Source organism: Berghia stephanieae, chromosome 6, assembly GCF_034508935.2.
Source record: "Berghia stephanieae isolate SIO BIC M18660-M18661 chromosome 6, UCSD_Bste_1.3, whole genome shotgun sequence".
In the NCBI taxonomy this organism is placed as follows: Eukaryota; Metazoa; Mollusca; class Gastropoda; order Nudibranchia; family Aeolidiidae; genus Berghia; species Berghia stephanieae.
Window position 1 is genome coordinate 42,846,536 of NC_088365.1, and position 22,521 is coordinate 42,869,056.

At 35.2% G+C, this 22,521-nt stretch overlaps 1 protein-coding gene across 1 annotated transcript in view; it reads right to left on the bottom strand.

The window, feature by feature from the left end:
- Window positions 1-620: 620 nt before the first annotated feature.
- LOC144975690 (uncharacterized) overlaps window positions 621-22,521 on the bottom strand; it is a 26,329-nt gene continuing 4,428 nt past the window's right edge. Inside the window, exons 2-12 of the mRNA XM_078919881.1 lie at window positions 17,912-18,018; window positions 13,301-14,428; window positions 11,425-11,656; window positions 9,023-9,160; window positions 7,497-7,661; window positions 7,056-7,142; window positions 6,048-6,186; window positions 5,303-5,383; window positions 4,161-4,376; window positions 2,969-3,144; window positions 621-934 (exon numbers count right to left, since the gene is read on the bottom strand). Of these exons, the coding sequence (XP_078776007.1) occupies window positions 758-934; window positions 2,969-3,144; window positions 4,161-4,376; window positions 5,303-5,383; window positions 6,048-6,186; window positions 7,056-7,142; window positions 7,497-7,661; window positions 9,023-9,160; window positions 11,425-11,656; window positions 13,301-14,428; window positions 17,912-18,018 (2,646 nt within the window). The 3' untranslated portion in view covers window positions 621-757. The remainder of the gene's footprint in view (window positions 935-2,968; window positions 3,145-4,160; window positions 4,377-5,302; window positions 5,384-6,047; window positions 6,187-7,055; window positions 7,143-7,496; window positions 7,662-9,022; window positions 9,161-11,424; window positions 11,657-13,300; window positions 14,429-17,911; window positions 18,019-22,521) is intronic.

The following is a 22,521-nucleotide window of genomic DNA, read 5'->3' on the forward strand; positions in this document are numbered from 1 at the left end:
AAAAAAAGGGAAATGGCAGCTCTGCATTTACAAGAAAATGGAGGAGATGATTTACAAGGAAAAAATATCAGACCCCAAGCCAACTACAATAACAGAAAGCAACATGGATTGTGAAAAAAAAAGATATGGAAGGACAGAGGATACAAGGTGATCTTACTGGCCCCAGGCCCATAATGCAACATCCAATTTAATAAATTAGTATTTACAGATTATAATGACATAGAACAATCACAAACTAAACAACTGTGAAAGTTTCATTGTCCAATAACCAATCTCTCACATCCAACTGCTACAATGGCGCACATGTTGTAAACAGTAAACAATATATCTGACAATTACTGAGCAAGGTCTGTAACTTCAAGGCAATATCCTTAACTTTAACCTGACATCATCTCCTACCATTTTTATCCAAGAAGCAATACCACCAGTGTGAATCGCCTATATCACTCGGGTGAAAATTATAAGAAAATTAATAATCTAAAAGAAAACCAATCCCAGTGTAAAAAAAATCTCATCCATTCAGATTTGCCGACCAACTTCAACCATTTGAAAAGAATTATCTGCGATTGCCCTCCCCCCCCCCCCCCCCCCCCCCAAATTAAAGAATCATATTTTCAACATATAAAATCATAAAATTTACACCATTTTCTATTTGGTAAGAATCTGACTTTCTAATTTTAGGCAAAATTTCAATATTGTCATAACCTCAGTGTTAGAATGTGAGAAACCATTCAAGTTGCCAAGTTTGCCCATTGACTCATGGCTCCTCAAATAAATGTCTATTGTGTTCTAGAATTTTCATGGAGAGCCCCTGCTTGTCTTTCATGTCGAGCAGCAAAGGTCCTAATCGTGAAGACACACTAGATTTGATGGACACAGTGTCTGGGTAGCAACGTAAGAAGTTGTACAGCAGTTTTAGCATCTGTTTGTGGAGCTGTTGATGAGAGTTATAGAATAATAATAATAATAATAATAATAATAATAATAATAATAATAATAATAATAATAATAATAATAATAATAATAATACACATTTATATAGCGCTCATTCTCGTGTAAAACACAGGCTCTGGGCACTTTACAATATAAATATCAATTTTAAGTGAAAAAAACAATAACAACAATAATAATTCATAGCCAAATCAAGGAGTCATATAGAGTCAAGAAAAACAAATACAGTAAAAATGTGTCTTGAGATTCTTTTCAAAAGGAGGTAAAGACTTGCACTCCCTCAGACCACGTGGTAGTTCATTCCAAATCTTGGGGCCGAAACAAGCAAACGATCTATCACCAAATTTTGTTCTTGATCTTTTTTCTGAAATTTTTGTTTGGTCATTACATGATCTTAAAGTGTAATTTTCAAATTTACACATGACCACGTGATCTGTGAGATATGCCGGTGCTATACCAGCCAAACACTTATAAACAAGACACGCTGCTTTGTAATATGTGCGCTTTTCAATGGGCAACCAGTGGAGAGAGGCCAACAAAGGGGTTGCATGATCAAATTTTTTTTTTCCAAAAACTAATCTTGCTGCACTGTTTTGCAGTAGTTGTAATTGTTTAATAGAAGCCTGAGGCAAGTTGACAAGCAGCGAGTTACAATAATCTAGTTTCGAAAAAATGAGGAAACAACCAATGTTTTACATGTTCCAATTGCAATATACTGACGGATCGAACTGATTTTCTTCAATTGAAAGTATAAAGATTTACAGAGAGCAGAAATGTGAGCTGACATTCTCATTTCTGAATCAAAATAGACACCCAAATTTTTCACAGTCTTTGAAACTTTGATCTTTTCACCCCCAATCAACACCTCAAGACCATCATTCACCTTCAACTGCCCTCTATTTCCCACAATCATCACTTCTGTTTTTGAATAAAATGAAAGATCCTTTCAATCCAACTGAAGACATTTAACAATTGAGTCGATAGGTCATTAGGGTATTTTGAAGAAAAACCATGCTTTGAAGCAAAAAGGATTTTGGTCCAAAGCCAAGATCAAATAAGCAAAATTTGGAAAGAATTTAGGCTACAGTTTTGCAAACAGATTTCACACACGTTGTGCTGTGTATAAGACGAAACGTTTAAATTAGAAATCAAGTGTGTAAAGTCACCCTGCAACTTATCTATATAGCCTGATAAGCCAACACTGACAGACCAAAAAGATTGGTTGACGGTAAGCAAGTTCCTTTGAGACCACCAACAGGTGTTGACTATGTAGAAGTTGACTTTAAAAGTGTTGACTTTATGCAGATTCCACTGTATTAACAAAAATGCATGATCACATCCTTTAATCATTACTTTGAAATCCTTTACAACTGATGTACACAGTGCAGTCTGCAATTTGTCTTGCATCAAGTTTTCCATTGTCTTTTTCCAACAAGCCTTTGTTCTTGATATAGATGGTTTGAAGGGTAAATAATATTTTATTTTGGGTGAAGAGATTGATAAGACATTGTACTTCCATCAGGGGAACCCAGATCAAGCCCTACTGTTGACATCTCATTTTCCCTTGAACAAAAAACTTAACCCTTATTGCTCACTGACACGGCACTGCAGCCAATACATGGATTACCTCTGCATTTTCTTGAGATAGACTCAAAATAAAAAAATTCTCCTGATGATGAATAAAGGAAACTTAATTTCATATATTTTTTTAAGGGGGAGGGGGTTCCAAATTGGTAAAGCACTCACTTCAAACGCAAAGGGAGTGGAATCAATCCCAGGTGAAGCTCAGATTGGATAGGTGGGTCCGTTAGATCTGGTGGAAAGTAATTTGCAATAGACTAACATCCTATCCAAAGTAAAGCAAGTAATTGCTATTGTTCATTCCATGCTATAGAAACTGGGATAAACTACGGGTTTATGAGCCTAATGGCTCTGAAAGACAAATTCTTTTTTTTTTTTTTTAAATTAATATTTTATTTGAAATTTTTAAACTCCTAAATGCAACATATACACTTACAAATTCACTTGTACTCAGATCTCTGAAGACTTGTTGGAAGATTGCGATAAGAGCATCAACGTCATTGGTGTAGAGAAGGTCGGATGTATCAGAGCTATCATACAGATGTGTTAACAACAACACAACAGAATTGACCTTTGGTGTGATTCCACTGTTCAGAAGGCGGGTTGGATCATCTGTTAAAAAAAAGAGAGAGAAAAAGAAGGATAACTTTTTGAAATGCAGTTATACTTATGTAGCATTATCTAATGTTCCAACCATTATGAATTCAGAAAAAATGCATGGAGCAGGCAATTTTATTAATGACAGTAAGAAATCACTGGAGAAAAGACGTGTTGGAAGTAAACAGAGAATATAAATATTACAGTAAGCAGTACTGAGCTTATACCACTTCTTCTGCCTCGTTGGGTAAGAAAGAAAACTGCTTTATGATCAACCTTGTTGCAATGTGAGATATCCATTCTGAGAACCCTCCTTCTCCTTCTCAAATTTGAGGTGCCTTACCAAAGGACATGCCGCCTATCCATCTAATTATTGTTTCTTGACAGTAATTTATTCTGCCATTAACATCAAACTACAATTTTAAAGCAGATTCCCATACAAAGCTTTAACAAAAATAATGATTTGGAAAATCATCAATAATACAACTGAACATTGAAAAAAAGAAATCTGGCAATGGAAATAAACTTTAAAACAACATGCGGAATTTATTTAAGATTTAAAAATACATATTTCTCAATTAATATACCTGACTTGTTAAAATAGAACCAAAATGAGAAAGATCACACAGATGGATGCTTCCTCCCACATCCCTCAAGAAAACACAAAGAAAAAGAAAGGAAAAGATACAAAAGATATCCCTTGTGTTCCAAGATACAAGTATGATGCTCATGAGATACACTAAAAAGCAATATATCAATTATTGCCATCAAAAACTCTTTTAAAAAATTCACAGTAAACAAAATACAAACAGTTGTAATCAAAATAAATACGGCTATAAAGTGATAATTTCAAATTCAAAATTAGATTCATGATTACCATCCATTTTCATGTCTTTCTGGGTAAATGAAGTGTTAGAGTGTGATATAGAAGTGTAACTAGTGCTTAATTCAAAAGGTGTCATAAAGAGAAATCGTAACAAAATCTTTCTCTGAAGGATAGAAAAAAAACAACAAAAAAACAAATTAATTACCGTGTTTAGATAAAAAGGAAAGAGCACACTCTAACAAAGCATGGCCCTGAGCCATCTTGAGGGCTTCAGTCACAGGGTTTTGTGGATCGTCCTTGTGTTGTAAATGGTAAGAACACACTAATGCAACAAGCATCTCCACATCATCATGGCGACAGCGTTCGCTGAACCCTTCAATCATGCCAAGGAGCCAGATGAAGAAATGGAGATCCATGGTCACTATAGGAGGAAGAAGAGTGAAGCTCTTTAAGGAATTTATTTATTCTTTTGTAACACCATATTATTTTACATTCATTATACACCGGTAGACTTATTGCTATACAATTCCTCAAAAAAATGTACATAATCTAACGTCTATATACAAAGTTTACCCCAATTTCATATTTATTCTAAATATTATATGCAATTAATTTTATTACTGTTCATTTAATCTTTTCTAATTAACGCTTTTTAATATGGTTGCTAATATTTATTGGATATTTATTATGTACCACACATCTGTACAAAGAATTTCTGAAAGGAAAAATATATTATTATTTTTACAACAACATTAGTAATAATAATAATAATAATAATAATAATAATAATAATGATAATAATAATAATTATTATTATTATCATTATTATCATCATCATCATCATTATTATTATTATTATTATGTTACTATTATCATTATCATCATCCAAACTTAGCATTTTGTATTTGTTCTTAAAAAAAGGATGAATCAGAAATATTAAGTTTTCATGACTTAATAATATGCTGTTCTGAATTTCATTTCAGGAAGATATAATTTTTTTGAAAACTAAGATAATTATTTTAAAAGAAAATTCTTTTTAAATAAAAAAAATAATTTATAAGCCTTTTAACTTATTATTTTAATTTTTCAGGCAAGTTCATCAAATTTGCTTAATTTCAGAATCTTCCCATTACATTTACATTCTCGTCTTATCCAGCTGTTCAGAAACGTGTGGGTTATTTCAAAAATTCCACTAGAGTGTAGTCGATTCCATGACTGATTACTGATCCATACACTGGAGGTGTGTCCATCAGATGATGCCACAAGAGTAATCAAGATCTGACTCCAGGGGAAAACCCTAAAGAATTTTTTTTTGCTTGATCACCAAAGCTTTTGAAATAAACATACTTGTCAGTTTGTGAGGTGAAGCCTTTCCTCTCATGAACACAATGCCAAGGGATCTGGCCACTTGTAAAAACCGGATGTCATCTAAAAACATATTGAAGACACACACACACACACACAAAAAAAGAATCATTGTAATTTTATAACAAAGATATATATATGAAATGGAGGACATGGAAACGATCGTTTCGGCTAAAAATACATGAATGAATTCATTTATTTTTATATGCTCTAACCTAAATTATCGAGCACTCTCATACCTACAAGTACCCACCAACACTCATATATATAGATATAAACACACACACAAACACACCCAGAAACATATAATAACAACAGGAACGACATTATACTCCCCGAAGATTGCACTAAATAAGTGTGAAACAGCATTGTAGGAGTGAAAAGTAATAATTTGATGCAATGTTACGAAAAGTTATTTATATATCTGACCTGCCAACTTTTCAGACATAATTGGCAAAAATTTATGGGCAAATCTGGGACTTAAATGAATATTTGAAGAGGTGGTGGTGATGATGATAATGAAGATAGTAGTGGTGATGGTGGTGGCGATAATGATGATTTAAAAAAAAAAATAGAATTATAAAATGCTATCAAAATCAGGGAAAAAAGTTTGTAATTAGGGAAATCAGTAGAGAACAAATGTCAGGAATTTACCAATAGAATAGGGGAGTTGTCAGGCCTGATACATATTTTAGATGGTTTTTTAATTGGAAGTTGACCCACTAACCATTGCTGTGTTGCTGCATCTCTGCCACAAGCTCCAGTGGTAGTTGGGAGTAAAGAAATTCTGTAATAGCTTGGGGATGAAGGTGGCAGATAGTCTCAACTAGTTGTAGCAGGCAGGAGTGGATTAACCATCGAGTCTCCTGGAAATTGAGAAAATAAATATTTAGAAAAATGCATCCACTAAGATCCCCTGGTCAGAAATAATGATAAAAAAATGATGGATTGTCTATACCAATTACTTTGGCTAATAATACTACTATAAAGGCTTCCAGAAATCTATACTAATAAATGCAAGTATATTTATCTGTCCATCTGTCTCTGAGAAAAACAGACTGAAACTATATGAACAATGAACAAAAGTAAATATTGCAATGTTTTGCAATATGAAACCAACATTTAGACCATAGGGTAAAACAGCAGCAAGTAAATAAGAAAAAGCGATAAAGGCAAAAGACAATAAATAACGAACGTCACATTACTTTTCATAAGACTCTCCTTATTCCTATACAGCTGTCAGACTATTTTACATTACACTAGAATGCCAATCAATCACGTCTCCAATATCCAATAATAGACTCAAATGTTTAAATACATTTACAACTGTAGAAAAGGGGTTTTAACAAGTTTTTACTTCCTCGCCTTCTTTCTATGGACTATTTGTTCATTTTCAATAACGGCATTTGTGCTAACAAAAGACAAATCTATTCTTTAAAAAAAAAAAAAAAATTGGGGTTGGGGATCAACATTGTTCTGAATAGCCAATGTTAAATTTTTATAATTGAGCACAGAAATACCAACAAATCTAAAAATAAAATACAGGTTTATGAAAAGTATAATAGGTGACTGCCATTATTTCTCCAGGTTCTGCACCTGTTGTAAAAAATAGAAACAGAAATTTACGCTATCATATTGCGTAAACCAATTTTTAATATCAATTTTATATAATATGCCTGAAATGATTAAACCATGTGGTATAAAGCAATAACATTCCTTAAAATTGTGTTCTTACCATTTGGTAGTATCGAGCTATAACTTCAATCATGGCATAGTTATCATTTTGTATAGCAGCAACACTAACGCAGTGTTTGGCTTTGCTCTGTTGGGTATTGAATGATAAAAAAAAAACAGAAGGTGTTAAAATTCTAATTAACATATAAACAAAAATTCTTGGTCAACTCGTCTTGCTTATCACAGAATTGATAAAGACAATGCTATTGATATGATAAGTACAATGTTGTTATATTTTCACATATTTGCTTTTGGTAAGCTTATATCTTTAAAATAAGACTTTTCTTTGAAATAGGGAATATTAAATCAATTAAAAGTAAACAGAAAGCCCTTTGTAAATATAATAATAAAGCTAATCTTAGATACTGACAAAAAAAAAGTAAATTAAAAAAAACAATGAAAAAAGTTCAATGCTTTCTCTGATAAATCACATGACACCCACCAGCGTTTCTGATAACGTTGTAGTGATGTCAACAATATCATCCAAATCATCTGCCAAGTAATGCCCTCTCTGCTGAGAGTCATTCATGACAGAATCCAGCTGCCCGACAAGCCCCTCCAGTGTGGCAGCATCTTCACACTGGTAGTCTCTCCCTGTACTTGGACACTGGATGGTATAAAATCATATACATTACAGAGGACATTCATAAGAATCAGAAAAATAGACAAAGCAATAATACAGTCAGGAGCTTGAGTTACTTTATGTAAATAATGAAAGAAAATTTCTAAGATTGGCTGAGTCAGCATTAAAAAAAAAAAAGAAAAGCAATAAAAAAGAAAAAAAAAAGAAAAGCAATAAAAAAGAAAAAAAAAATTATCATCTCAAAAAATTGTTGTTTTCGTTGGGAAGCTGACAAGTTCCCACTGGAAGATATTATTATAGAAATATCAAGAAAAAGTTAGGTTGAGGTCAAGCCATCCAAATGGCAAAAGACCTTCCACGCCCATAAGGGAGTCCTGCAACTAGTTTCATCCACATGACGGGTTTATAGGACTGAAAATATGGCAAATTCACCTGAAATTAATAGAAAACGTGTCCCTCTCTTTTTTTTTGTATGTGTATAAAGAAAGAGGTAAACAAATTTTAGGCATCAAAGCACTGACATCCAAGTTAAATATTTCCATGCCACTTCATTGCAGATTTCTATTCATCAATGAAAACCTCAAACATTAGAACAAGGCATGGCTGAAAATGGGACTTGGAATGAACTAGGTACAAAGAAAATCTCAGTTTATATAAAAATTTTAAAAAATTAATAATAATAATAATAATAATAATAATAATAATAATAATACATGGCATCTATATCACATATTTTCATCACTGTGTGATGCTCAATGCACATTACAAATAAATATATAAAATTTACATATATAAAACGAATACCACAATGATATCAATAGCAGCAGTGTCTATAATATTGTATCAATATCATGAAAATGTAACGGTAAAAAGGTAGTGTTTTAACAATTATTTTAAACCATCAATAGATGTTGCTTCTCTTATGCTTCTGGGCAAGTCATTCCACAGAAGGGGCCATACAATTTTTAATTATAATTATTTCTAAGCTTCGTTTTGTCAGTCGAGCATCGTAATTTCCTATTTGGTACATATATTTCTAACATGCTTTTAATGTAGTCAGGTTCATCAGTTAGGCTTCTAAAATCCAAACAGAGCAATCTTAAAAATGATTCTTTCCTTGACAGGCAGCTAGTGCAGCTCATACAGAATAGGCAGGGAGTGTGCCATTCTCTTTTGTCTTGTCACTAATTTAGCTGCACTATTCTGTATGACTTGCAGGCGCAAGATTTTATCATGGCTTATGTATGAGAGAAAAGACCATTGCAATAGTCTATCCATGTAAGTAGCACCACCTTGCTTTCAACGAGACCTGGAATACAATGAGAACTGACCTTCATTCCCCCTGATAATGTTGTCAGCTGAGGTCAGCTACATGACAAGCTTACCTGGTTTGCCATTTTGAATCGATGGGCAAGAATCTCTAGGGAAGGCTTTATGTGTGGTAGGCTGTCGGCAAGGAGACTCATGGCAGACAGGAGGGCCCAGTGACTCTCTTCATGACTTAATTGGCTGACATGACGAAACTAGCACAATGCGAAAAAAACATAACAAAAACAAAATAAAATATTAAAATAAACAAAACAAAAAAAACTCCCAAAAAACAACACATTAATATATTACAGAAATTGATGTTATGCTTTGTTTGTTTTGAAGTGCAGCTTTGCAGTTTAGTGGTATACTTGCTTTCATATCTATAGGTCCCTGGTTCAAATCCCATTGTGGGTTGCACAAAGTTGAGTCTTTGGAAAAGGTTATTTACTCATAGTCTCTCACCACAATCAGGTGAAAGATGTTCTACTTTGACATGCTACACTTTTTAGTCATTCCAGCGAGAGAAAATAGGAATATGATAAGATATTCAAAAGTCTTAATTTAAATGCAGAGTTTTCCTTCACTTGCTATCAATGCACCTAACAAAGTCAAAGAAGACTATTTTAAACAGGGAACAGACAGCGATTTCAAAAGTAATCTATCCCAATGTCTAACCAGATACCATCTGTGTGGCTTTATTAATCTATTTCAATGTCTAAACTAAGGCTATCTCTGTGGCTTTATCAATCTATCCCAATGTCAAGACTGAGACTATCTGTATGGCTTTATCGATCTATCCCAATGTCTAGACAGATAGTATCAATGTGGCTTTATCAATCTATTCCAATGTCTAGACTAAGTCTATCTGTGTGGCTATATCAATCTACCCCAATGTCTAAGTCTATCTGTGTGGCTTTATCAATATATCCCAATGTTTAGACTTTAGACTAAAACTATCTGTGTGGCTTTATCAATCTATCCCAATGTCTAGACTAAGTCGATCTGTGTGGCTTATCAATCTATCCCAATGTCTAGACTGAGAATAATGGCGTGATTTCCCATGAGATTTTAGTTGCTGGCTCCATGGATGAATTCTTTAGTAAGATACCGCCACCTACACAGTATTCAGAATACTTCTGAACAAAAGAGAAAAAGAGGCAAAAAATTATCAAAATAAAATTTTTCTCTGATTTTTACAGAGCGAGCATTTTGAAAATTGATACTACATGAATCAGCAGGCAACTCCTTTTCTTGAACAAGACTGAAAGACGGAATAATTTTACAACCAAACATAACTTTTGCCATACATTTGACATCAGTTGATGACAACTGTAATATTCAAGCACAACACCGGATCATAAATATTCAAACACTGCGGAGTACTCATACATTGGATTAGGTAGCCGGCTACCAGGAGGTCAAGAGATAAGAAAAGTCTATCTTTTTTTCCAAAAATATAAGTCCCTGATTTTAGTCTTGGTGGTGTAAAGTTGAGTCCTTGGAAAAGACTTTTTACTCACACTCTTTCACTGTACTGAGGTATAGAATGAGTAGCTGGACATTAACAACATTGTCTCTGTCGAAAAAATATATTTTTGTAGCTGAGCCCAACAAGATGTCATGTCTTATTCTATATCGATGTGTTGCTGTTTACTGAGGACCCCCTGTGAAGCCCTTTGAGCATATTTAGTCGAAATTGTTCTGCATAAAAGGTAAAGGTTTTTTTTTTTACAGTTCGCTCCAACACAGGTACAGGATCCCTGCCGAAAGGGTACCCTCAAAAATCTAGAAAATGTAAATTTGATGACTAGAAACTATAATAATATTTAATGGCAAGATGGTTTCCCTTGTGGATATTGTCCCCTCTCATCTTATATATAAGAGCTGTTTTGGCAGTATATTTGTCTGTTTGAATGTTTAATGGCTATTGCTACAACTGTAGCTTGGGTAATTAATATATACAGGATGAAATATGATGAGTCATCTTCTATTAGTACCAGTGACTTCTACATCCAGTTTGAGACAATACAAAAATATATGCACCGACTTCCTCCCTGTACAAAATGCAATTTAATAGGAAAACATGATGTCAACGGTATTTTATTACCACAACAAATATCAAATAAATAAAAGGCAGCAAAATAAGATAAAAACAAACATACTTGCATTCACTTATATACAAATTTAAAGAGACATAATTATAGAATATCACTATTCTTTATGTCATTTTTTCCAAGATCGCAAAAACACGTACTTAATCATAGAAGTCCTCTCTAAATAAAGTCTCGAAACATTACAATTCAAAAGATAAGAAGATGACGCTTTTATAAAAATTCAAATATTACAAGTATTTCACATGTTGAAAATGAATAAGTGTTTGAATAAATATATTCTGTCAAAACTAGCAAAAACAGCGATGATTAAAACAATTTCCTATTTCAATGACCTCTAAAACCCAATCATCAAAGAAACTTACCTGGCCTATCATCTCCTCACAATCAGCATGGGTCACTGTGACCCCAAGATAAGCCTGTAACAGCTCCAATCTCTTCAATTCTTTCTCACGTTGGTCTATATCTATTGATGGTGACGATGACGGAGGAGACAAAATAACAGATGATGCTAGGGCCTTGTGAATTGTTTCGATATCTCTTTTCTTTCCCTTCCCCAAATCCAGTTGTCTTCCCTTTGGAAACTGTAGAGAGCCACTGTTTAAAATGAAAGTTTAAAGTTTTCATTGTTCACCTCCAAGAGGCCATGAGATAAATGAAAGACATGACCATGGAGGAAAAAAAAAAGTGAAATATGATCTTCCTGATATGGTAAATGAGATGGACAATTCCATGTCACATAAATTATATTTTTCACAAAACTTTGGGTATTTAATTTGATATTTTTCATTTATTTATTGTCATTTTACTATAACTAATCGCTTATCCTGAGCAGAAATCATAATCCAATGTGAATGACTTCCATTCAACCTGTAAACCACTTTAACAAATCACAGGGGTCAGTGTGTGTCATGTAAATTAGAAATATGAGAACAAAAATGATTATCATAAAACTTAACAAAGGTATTATTAAGTATGAAGATGAGATGATAGATAAAATATGCATGAAATCAAAGAGATGGATGAAAAATTGATGGACAAAATGTGATGATGAATATGATATGAAAAGCTATTAAATTGCTCAATTAATAATACTGTACTAAACCACTACCACATCAGACGAGCCCACAACTATCTTGCCACCATCTAAATCATATCTGTGTATTAATTTTTTGAATAATTATAAGCCACAAGTGCAGGGTGAATGATTCTTGGGATTCTACATATGTTTAACTTGTAGGACATAATGCTCCTTTGTCTGTTCTCAAATTGTAAACAAGTCAAAGGTTCCAAATAGCATATTGTTCTTCACGGATGATTATAGTGTTCAGTCACACGACTTATAAAAACATCCCCCCCCCCTCCAAAAAAAAAAAGCATACAACACAAAATCTACCTTCATGAAAGGATGTTAATCATATCCATAAACAACTTTATGACATATAAAATATCATATTGTCTGCATCCAACAACAATACCTCAACACCAAGTGTATGTATATAAATTGGAGATCCCATTGTTAAGTTGGACACTGATAATCATTCATGTTCTAACCATGCAAGTACTATAGCCATTTGGTATAACACATTTGTGATTAAGTAAAAAATAATGTGAAACTACATTTAGTAAATGCATGATTACAGTTGGACAAAGGCAATTTTTGTGTAGAATAATCATATTTCTTTCCCTCAGTGAACAATAAGTGAATGGAACAAACCACCACATGACGTTATAGACAGTGAAGACCCCAAATCATTTCAACACCATTTTCCCCATATACAAGAGCACTGGGAGGATTGAATGACTAGTTGGAGGGATTCGTGTGAAGTGATATATTTAAATGCTATGTATAAAATTTGCAGTGATGGACACACCTTTTGCATTTTATGGACTTGAACGTCTAAAAAGATATATTAAAGCCAATCAAAATAGAGATCATCTAAGAGACAAGAATGCATCTAATTTGGTATCAACCATAAAATGTCCAAAATTTACAAAACTAGAAAATGGTATGGGAGAAGGCATAATTTGCTGAGTTTTATACAAAATTGTGTTAAAAATAATTCACAACTATTTTCCATTTTATTCTAGCACTACAGTCCAACAATTTTTTTTTGTCCCATTATCATCAAAACGTATTAAAAATTATCTTACCTCATAATATTGAAACTATATAAGTAAACTGAGACAATCAACTCATAAATTGTCCTTTTCTTTGATCAATCAAACAAATCAGCCTACCTTGAGGGAAACTGGCCTTCAAGATCAAACTTTGATGGGTTGTCATCACAGCTACATTCTCCCATTGCCTTGGCAGCTGGAATATCAAGACTGTCTGATTCATCGCTTTCCTCCCCCATCAATACTGTGCTCCTCCCTAGTCCACCATCATCTCTTTCATCTTCTATCATTGCACCACCTTCATCATCAGGTGCTGGTGGAAAGGCATATGAGCTAAAATACCCTTCACCATCCCCATCAGAACCATCTGCTGCACATCCTGACTGTAAATCAGGTGGTGGGGGTGGAAGGTCATATTGATCAAGATCAGCACTATGAGCACCGTTGAAATTGAAACCTTCCTCTCTGTCTAGTGGTAAGTCAGAAGCGTCTAATGGTGTCGATGTCTTACCATCAGATGAAGCAATTGACTTGATATCCAGGGAATCATTGTTTTCCTTTCCATTCAATCCTGAGCCTGTTTCATTTTGTTTATTAAATTGATCTGAGGAGCTGCCAGCGCTATATAAATTTTCACAGGGTTTAGCATCAGAGGATGAAGTTTCAGTAGTATTGTCATTAGCAGTGATAGAGTCTACTGCAATAGAATTTGATTTTGATTTCATAACTTCGTTGTTGCATTTCATATCACCGGAGGTTTCACTGGAAGTTGAAGCATCAACATCAATGTCAGTGGAAATACTGGATGTTGAAGAAACAATGGAAGGAGCTTGGCCTATACTACTCGTAACACTTCGACTTTTTCTGACATCTTCTATACCACAATGACCTTTATCAATATCAGAAGTGGTTACAGTGTCAGATACAATAGAAGATCTATGCAAAGATTTGGAATTGCAACCAGCATTTTGTGCCCTTTCAGCCTTGCTGTGGTTTTTAGAACTATTAAAAGATGTTTCTGGCTCAGAATTTTTGGCATTGGATGAGGTTGGTGTTGAAATAGTTGCACTTCGACCGACAATAGCTAGATTTGATGGCCGCTCCCCTGTTGCACGATGATCATCAACACTAGAACTCTTATCAATAGGGGGTGCTGGGGCTGGTCTCCTTTTTCCACCTCCACCCTTGGGGCTCTTCTCTCGAATTGTAGCTCGTTTGATTACATCACTGCGATGCTTCATCAATTTCCTGTAATTGAAAAGCAAGTAAGAAATTGTTGAAAAAAAAAAATCAGATGACGTCTTGTCCAAAAATATAACATTTGTAAAATCTAAACCAAAAGTCCCAAGTCTCAATCTTTTTGGCAAATCTAAAACATCATGACAGAATATTAATGAAGTAATTCCGTCAATTCTTCAGAGATTAAAGGCCATCAAACCAAAGTATTATACTAATTACTTGTATTCCAATGTTTGTTAATCATCTCTTTCATATGAATCTGAAATAGTTTATAGGCACCCCTTGAACAGGATGCTGATCTATGCAAAATACTTTCTACCAGCACTAAGTAGGGGACATATCCCCATTCAGGGAAAAAAGAATCTTTAAAACTTCAGATTCTTTGCCTTTACTTTAACTATTTAAGCACTATGCCCCAATTCTATTAAAAATTAAAACGAAAACAAAAAAAGCCAACCCCGATCAAGTTATATTTGAAGTAGTAGGAAGTAGTCCTGGTTGGACACAGAAGTAAGAAATGTAGCAATGACTATGAAAAATGTTTTTTTCTCTTTTTGAGGAAAATTTTTGTATAGAATCAAAGCCCTATCTCCACTGAGTAAAAATGTTTTTGAATATTGAAAATCCATTCATAAATAAACAAGTTATGCAGTTTCAAAGGTGTCATTTATTTGGATGACCCGCAGAGAGGAAAAAAACGCGAAAATATGGGACGCTTTTTCGGCATTTTTTTTTTACCTTTGGTTGTATCTTGCGTAATAAGTGGATTAAAAGATTGAAACTTGAAGAGCAAATTAGGATGGTGTTTTGTAAAATACGGGAAAAGTACTCGTCATATTCATATGAAATTTTACAACCAAAAAGAAGAAATGTTCATGTATTACCTTGTCAGCGACAAAACCTCCACGCCCGGTGGTTTTAGAAATATTTTACTCCAAAGAGTAAAAATCTATTTTTAACGGTCTTCTGGTAATCGCACGAGTTTTGTCGCTTGACATAATCTAAAATGACCTTTTTTCTAACTGTGTGCCAACTTTCAGTCATATTCATCGATAAACAGCGTTGTAATTAATTTTTAAAAATAGCGTATACGAAACAGCTTCGTCCCATATTTTGACGCGAATTCGGGCACTTCGTGAGCGAAAAAGAGGCCCAAATATTTGTGCGGGATAGTCATTGCTAAGAAATGCCTCAAGTAGCTGGGGGTACCTCGAGGAACTGTCCTTGGACTGCTCTGCTTTTCTAATATTCATTGAAAACTTAGGAAGAAATATATAAACTCTTACCAAGCTCAAAATGTTCGTCAATGACAGACTCCAGGTATCAAAGACATCAAAAAGTACTACCAGCCCAAGCAAAAATCCTACTACAATTTATAGCAATTGGACACTACAAAATGGCACGAAGAAGTAAATTCCAGACATTTACTTATATTACTATCAATCTTAACATTTGAGGGAATTCCAAAGCAAGGACAATTCAGGACACCATAGCACGAGACAGACTATGCCAAGTAGCTCAGCAATTTTGGTTACTCATATTAAGAAAGATATTGGGCATACCTTCACTACATTATACACAGACAAACATTAAAATATTCTATTCTATTTACAAAATCAGTTTTTAGATTTTATTAATTTATATACACAATGGCAGACTAGGCTTCTAGTCTAACTACTTTTCTTTCCTTGCTATTTCTGAAGCAACATCCTTATTCTACATTTTCAGCCTATCCTATGTGCATTGCTCCTGACCAAAAGATCATGTGACATTGTTGAGGATGACTTTTCGGCTTTTTCATCAAAGTCATTTGCAGTTTAGATCAGATTATCTATGTCATATTGAAGTATCTTTTTTTTTTCTGGTCTTTAGCTGCATCACTTCACCCTATTATTTTCTTTTTCTGGCGGCCTCTTTTTCCAGAATATCCTTGCTCTCTTTCTTCTCTTTCAGGGCATTGGAATACCCAAGCCATTCTTTGCTGCATGATTTCAGAAGGTCATGGGATGTCACCACCTCAGAAACTTTCTCTCCATTAATGAATTGGCAAGTAAAGTGTCTTGCAATCAATGACTCTTCAACAAGGTTTTCTATTGTGATCTTCTCGTTGACCAAAAATCAGCTTTCCACATCTGCATTGCAATGAGATCATAACAATAAAAAATTTATTATTTTCTTCAAGTCTGGACATTGGTCAAGTTGGCCATTTTTATTAAAGTACCTATCAATCCTTTGACTGGTGTATGGTAGAGCTGTAGCAAGAATTGTTCTTTTATGGGAATGTCTCTCAATCTTGTTTGCTAGATGTCTAGTTTTGTGACCTAGATGGCTTGTGTTATGTGTGCATGTGTGTACAGCAATCTGCTTGCCAGACAGTAAAAAACCAAAACAACCCCCCCCCCCCCCCAAAAAAAAAAAACCCCAAGCGAAGCCAGGTTTAAAAAAAACCCCCAAAAAACCCAACTTAATCTTTCAAAGCCGAATTTCAATCTTACTTTGATCTAACCGTTTTCATCACAAGACAGCAACGGCAATGCAATTAAGTTTGATTGAAGCCCAAGTCGCGATATTAATACTGCTCTCATGGTGGAAATGATTATTTGTGAATTAAAAATAATATAAAGGGAAACTATTAATTGAAAACAAAAAATCAGTGTCACTGGTAAAGGGTTAATTGCACCAACACGCACTGTCCAGCATCCTTCGACATTCCTACCTCGCTTGCCAATATTTAAAAAATTTTTAAAAGAAGAATAAAACGCATAAACAATGTAACCCTTTAAAGACGTAATTCGATCTTATTTTGACCAAACACCAGATCACCGTTTTCATCAAAAGACAAATAACTGCAATGCAATTATAGATAAATGAAGTCCGAGTCGTGATATTCTTATGGCTCTCTTGGTAAAAACTGTTTATTCTCCATTAAAAACAATATAGATGAAACAAAAAAATTTGCGTCGCTATTAAGGGGTTAAAAACACCTGCATGACAAGCACCAGCATCCTCATGACACTCCCATGTACTACGTCATTGTTTGTCTCAACATCTGCATGACAAGCACCAGCATCCTCATGACACTCCCATGTACTACGTCATTGTTTGTTTCATCCTCACATGTCAACTCCCTTCATCCCTTATCCCTGCAATAATGCAAACCAATACATGTGCTGCTAAACCAAAACGACTCATAGATAGAGGCACCATTATCTGTTGAGTGTTTCATGTTTTAGGAATGGCTATTATATGATAGAGTTTTACTCAAAATTGTTTTATACTTCAGGCAAAGCAAGCATTTTCAATGTTAACAGGCTTATAACTCATACGCTCTGATATTTGCTCTGATCTGGTATTTGCAACTGCCGACCAGCATAAATTTTACCAACGAAATTTTGATTTATCCGACATACAGATCCGTTATCCGACCAAAATCTGACTTAATCGACCAACCAGCGGCCATCCGACCTAAAAATGAATTTTATGTTCCCTTACTTGAGAATTACTCTCTGTTCTTGAGTGTAGGCTCCATCAGCCCCTGCTTGTAAATGGATTGCTTCAATAGACCCATCAATGAACTTTACAACTTGGTCTGTCACAACCTGTGGTGTAAATGAAAGTAAAAATAAAAATAAAAAGTAAAAGATAGTGAATAATTGTCATTCAAGATTAGCAATGGTCAGTTTAGGAATAATTATGGATTATCAGGAAGATGAGACAGATTGCAACTTGTCAGTCCCATACTAGGTTAATGCTGATTATACGGTACTACAACTGGGCAATCGCTGATTATACTATTACAACTGGGCAATCGCTGATTATACTACTACAACTGGACAATTGCTGATTACACTACTTACAACTGGACAATTGCTGATTATACTACTGCAACTGGACAACTGGGCAATTGCTGATTACACTACTACAACTGCGCAATTGATGATTATACTACGACAACTGGGCAATTGCTGATTATACTACTACAACTGGACAATTGCTGATAACACTACTACAACTGGACTATTGCTAATAATACTACAACAAATGGACAATTGCCACCATCAATTTTCCAGCAATTATGACATATCAGTGAGAGAATGCTTTTATTAGAAGAAAGAGAAAACTTAAGCACAAAAGAATATGTTGAAGTGATAGTTCTCCTAAAAGACAAGTCTGCCAATAAGTGAATTTCTTATTTACAGATGCAGCTGCGAATAAGGAAAAGGGGGCTTAAATATTATTTCCGCAATTTTGAGAATACGAAAACTTTAGTGATGCACACAAATCAGTTAATATCAAGTGCTATTTAACACAACATGAAAGTAAATAGTACTCAAATGCCAAATCCAGCTTTTTTAAAATAGCAAATGGCATCAATGAAATGTAAGTTTTTAGCATTTTGAACTGAAAACATCAATCTGGCAATTCCACCTTTTTCTTTTTCAGCCAGCTAGAAACTTGTTAATCATAAATTGGTTTTTATAGTCTATCAACCATTAAAAAAAATTCACTACCCACCTACTTGTTAACTTTATTGATCTTCTTTGTTTTGATAATTTGTTCATTCTATACTATTTTGTGGATATCGATGATAGTCTGGGATTTGTTTATTTCGTGGACGAATCCTAGGCTCTACCGAACACACATACTATTTTCCTGTCTTCCTCATTCAAAATGATAATTTATTATAACACTTCCACTAAACTAGATTCAACAACATATCCCAAAGACGCCAACTTTAAATTTGGCTCACAGGAGTTTCAGACACCACTCGTAGGAATTTCAATGCCGAAAGAGGAATTTCCGCACACAAGAAAAAGGAATTGGAATGGTATTTGGCATTGCGTTTACATATTGTATAGTTCTAAATAGATAACGGATTAGAATTATACTATGATACATAAACACATTGCCAAATACAATCCCAAACTTTCCTATTTTAAATGAAGTAAAATGCCAAAACCTAATGGTAGAGATTGTAGTATTGGTGGTAGTGAGGATGATGTGGTGTTAGTAGTTGTAGTAATAGTGGTAGTGATGATGATGTGGTGGTGGTGGTGGTAGTAGTAGTAGTAGTAGTAGTAGTAGTAGTGTTAGTAGTGATGATGATATGGTGGTGGTGGTGTTTGAAGTAGTAGTGGTAGTGATGATGATGTGGTGGTGGTATAGTGGTTGTAGTAGTTGTGGTCGTGATGATAATGTGGTAGTGGTTGTAGTAGTGGTGGTAGTGATGATGATGTGGTGGTGGTTGTAGTAGTAGTAGTAGTAATGTAGTAGTAGTAGTAGTAATGATGATGTGGAGGTGGTGGTGGTTTTAGTGATGATGTGGTGGTGGTGGTTGTATTGTAGCAGTAGTGGTCTTGATAATGTTGTGGTGCAGGTGATTGTAGTAGTACTGGTAGTGATGATGATGATGTTGTAGTGGAGGTTGTAGTAGTAGTAATAGTAGTAGTAATAGTAGTAGTAGTAGTAGTAGTAGTAGTAGTAGTAGTAGTAGTAGTAGTGGTTGTAGCAGTAGTAGTATGGTGGTAGTAGTAGTAGTAGTAGTAGTAGTAGTAGTAGTAGTAGTAGTAGTAGTAGTAGTAGTAGTAGTAGTAGTAGTAGTAGTTGTGGTAGTGATGACGATGAGGTTGTGGTGTTTGTAGTTGTAGTGATGATGATGTGGTTGTGATGGCGGTTGTAGTACAAATGGTAGAGATGATGATGTGGTAGTGGTGGTTGTAGTAGTAGTGGAGGTAGTGATGATGATGATGTGTTGGTGGTTGTAGTAGTAGTGGTAGTGATGATGGTTGTAGTAGTAGTGGTAATGATGATGTGATGCTGGTGGTTGTAGTAGTAGTGGTAGTGATGATGATGTGGTAGTGGTAGTTGCAGTGATGATGATGTGGTGGTGGTGGTTGCCGTAGTAGTAGTGTTGACGATGTGGTTGTGGTGGTTGTAGTAGTGGTGGTAGTGATGATGATGTGGTGGTGGTGGTTGTAGCAGTAGTAGTATAGTAGTAGTAGTAGTTGTGGTAGTGATGACGATCTGGCTGTGGTGGTTGTAGTAGTAGTGTTAGTGATGATGATGTGTTTGTGATGGCGGTTGTAGTACAAATGGTAGTGATGTTGTTGTGGTAGTGGTGGTTGTAGTAGTAGTGGTGGTAGTGATGATGATGGTGTGGTGGTGGTTTTAGTACAAATGGTAGTGATGATGAGGTAGTGGTGGTTGTAGTAGTAGTGGTAGTGATGATGATGATGTGGTGGTGGTTGTAGTATTATTAGAGGTAGTGATGGTGATGTGGTGATGGTTGTTGTATCAGTAGTGGTAATGATGATGTGGTGGTGGTGGTTGCAGTAGTAGTGGTAATGATGATGTGGTGGTGGTGGTTGTAGTAGTTGTGGTAGTGATGATGTGGTACTGGTGGTTGTAGTAGTAGTGGTAGTTGCAGTGATGATGATGTGGTGGTGGTGGTTGCAGTAGTAGTGGTAGTGATGATGGTTAGTTGTAGTAGTAGTGGTAATGATGATGTGGTGGTGGTGGTTGTCGTAGTTGTGGTAGTGATGCTGTGGTGGTGGTGGTGGTGGTTGTAGTAGTAGTGGTAATGATGATGTGGTGGTGGTGGTTGTAGTAGTTGTGGTAGTGATGATGTGGTACTGGTGGTTGTAGTAGTAGTGGTAGTTGCAGTGATGATGATGTGGTGGTGGTGGTTGCAGTAGTAGTGGTAGTGATGATGGTTAGTTGTAGTAGTAGTGGTAATGATGATGTGGTGGTGGTGGTTGTCGTAGTTGTGGTAGTGATGCTGTGGTGGTGGTGGTGGTGGTTGTAGTAGTAGTGATGATGTGATGCTGGTGGCTGTAGTAGTAGTGGCAGTGATGATGATGTGGTAGTGGTAGTTGTAGTGATGATGATGTGGTGGTGGTGGTTGCCGTAGTAGTAGTGATGAAGATGTGGTTGTGGTGGTTGTAGTAGTGGTGGTAGTGATGATGATGTGGTGGTGGTGGTGGTGGTTGTAGTAGTAGTGGTAGTGATGATTATGTGGTGGTGGTGGTTGTAGTAGTAGTGGTAGTGATGATGATGTGGTGGTGGTGGTTGTAATGGTGATGGTGGTAGTGGAAGTAATGATGGTGGTGGTGGTTGCAGTAGTAGTTGTGGTAGTGATGATGACGTGGTGGTTGTAGTGGTAGTGATGATGATGTGGTGGTGGATGCAGTAGTAATGGTAGTGATGATGGTTGTAATACTAATGGCAATGATGATGATGTGGTGGTTGGAAAAGGGGGGGGGGGGGGGGGTTATCCTTGGAACAAATTGACCTCACCGGAATTTGACGGAAGTTGCCCGGAGCCCGGAATATTTTGCTCCAGACCGGAGTTTTTTCCAGTGAAACCGGAGTTTTGGCATCACTGCATATCCGAATCAGAGATGGAAATAATCGTCAAAACAATGAAGCAAAACTGGTGGAAAAATATCCAGCACATATATGAACGTTATGTTATGCATTTGTCTGTGTGGACAGACAGCTCAATGGGTTAGACCACCTTTCATTATATTCTTTCTGCTGCAGTGGTTCGAAACAGTTCCCTCATTTTCTTCTTTTTGTTTTTGTTTTTTACTAAAAAATAAAAATATTTTTTTCCCTCTCATCATATGTTCTGTGTTTCCGATCGAGATTATTTATTTATTTTTGTCTCTCATTATATTGTTATTTCTTAATGAGTTCTTTTCTTTTTTCTCCTCTTTTGCCAAGATTATTTTGTTTCTGAGCAAGATATTGTATACAGTGCAACCCCTGGATAATGACATCACCTGGAACTGGAAAGTTATGTTGTTATTCTGGGGGTTTCAAGATGGCAGAAAAAAGGGGTGTGGTGAGATCTGTGAATACGTAAAAGTGAGATGCACGTACCAGTGCCTGAGAGATGACACGTCTCAACAACATTAGAATGTGTATTTCTCATGTTTAAAAAAGGGTATACCAGTTACGTTTTCACTCTCCAGTGTATATTATCATTGTTTTGGTCGTAAACATTGCTTGAATGTCATTTAACAAAACTAAAAATAATTTTTAAAAATCAAGTGCCAGTATGATAGTACCGCACAAGAACACATCTAGTTTTGATTTTA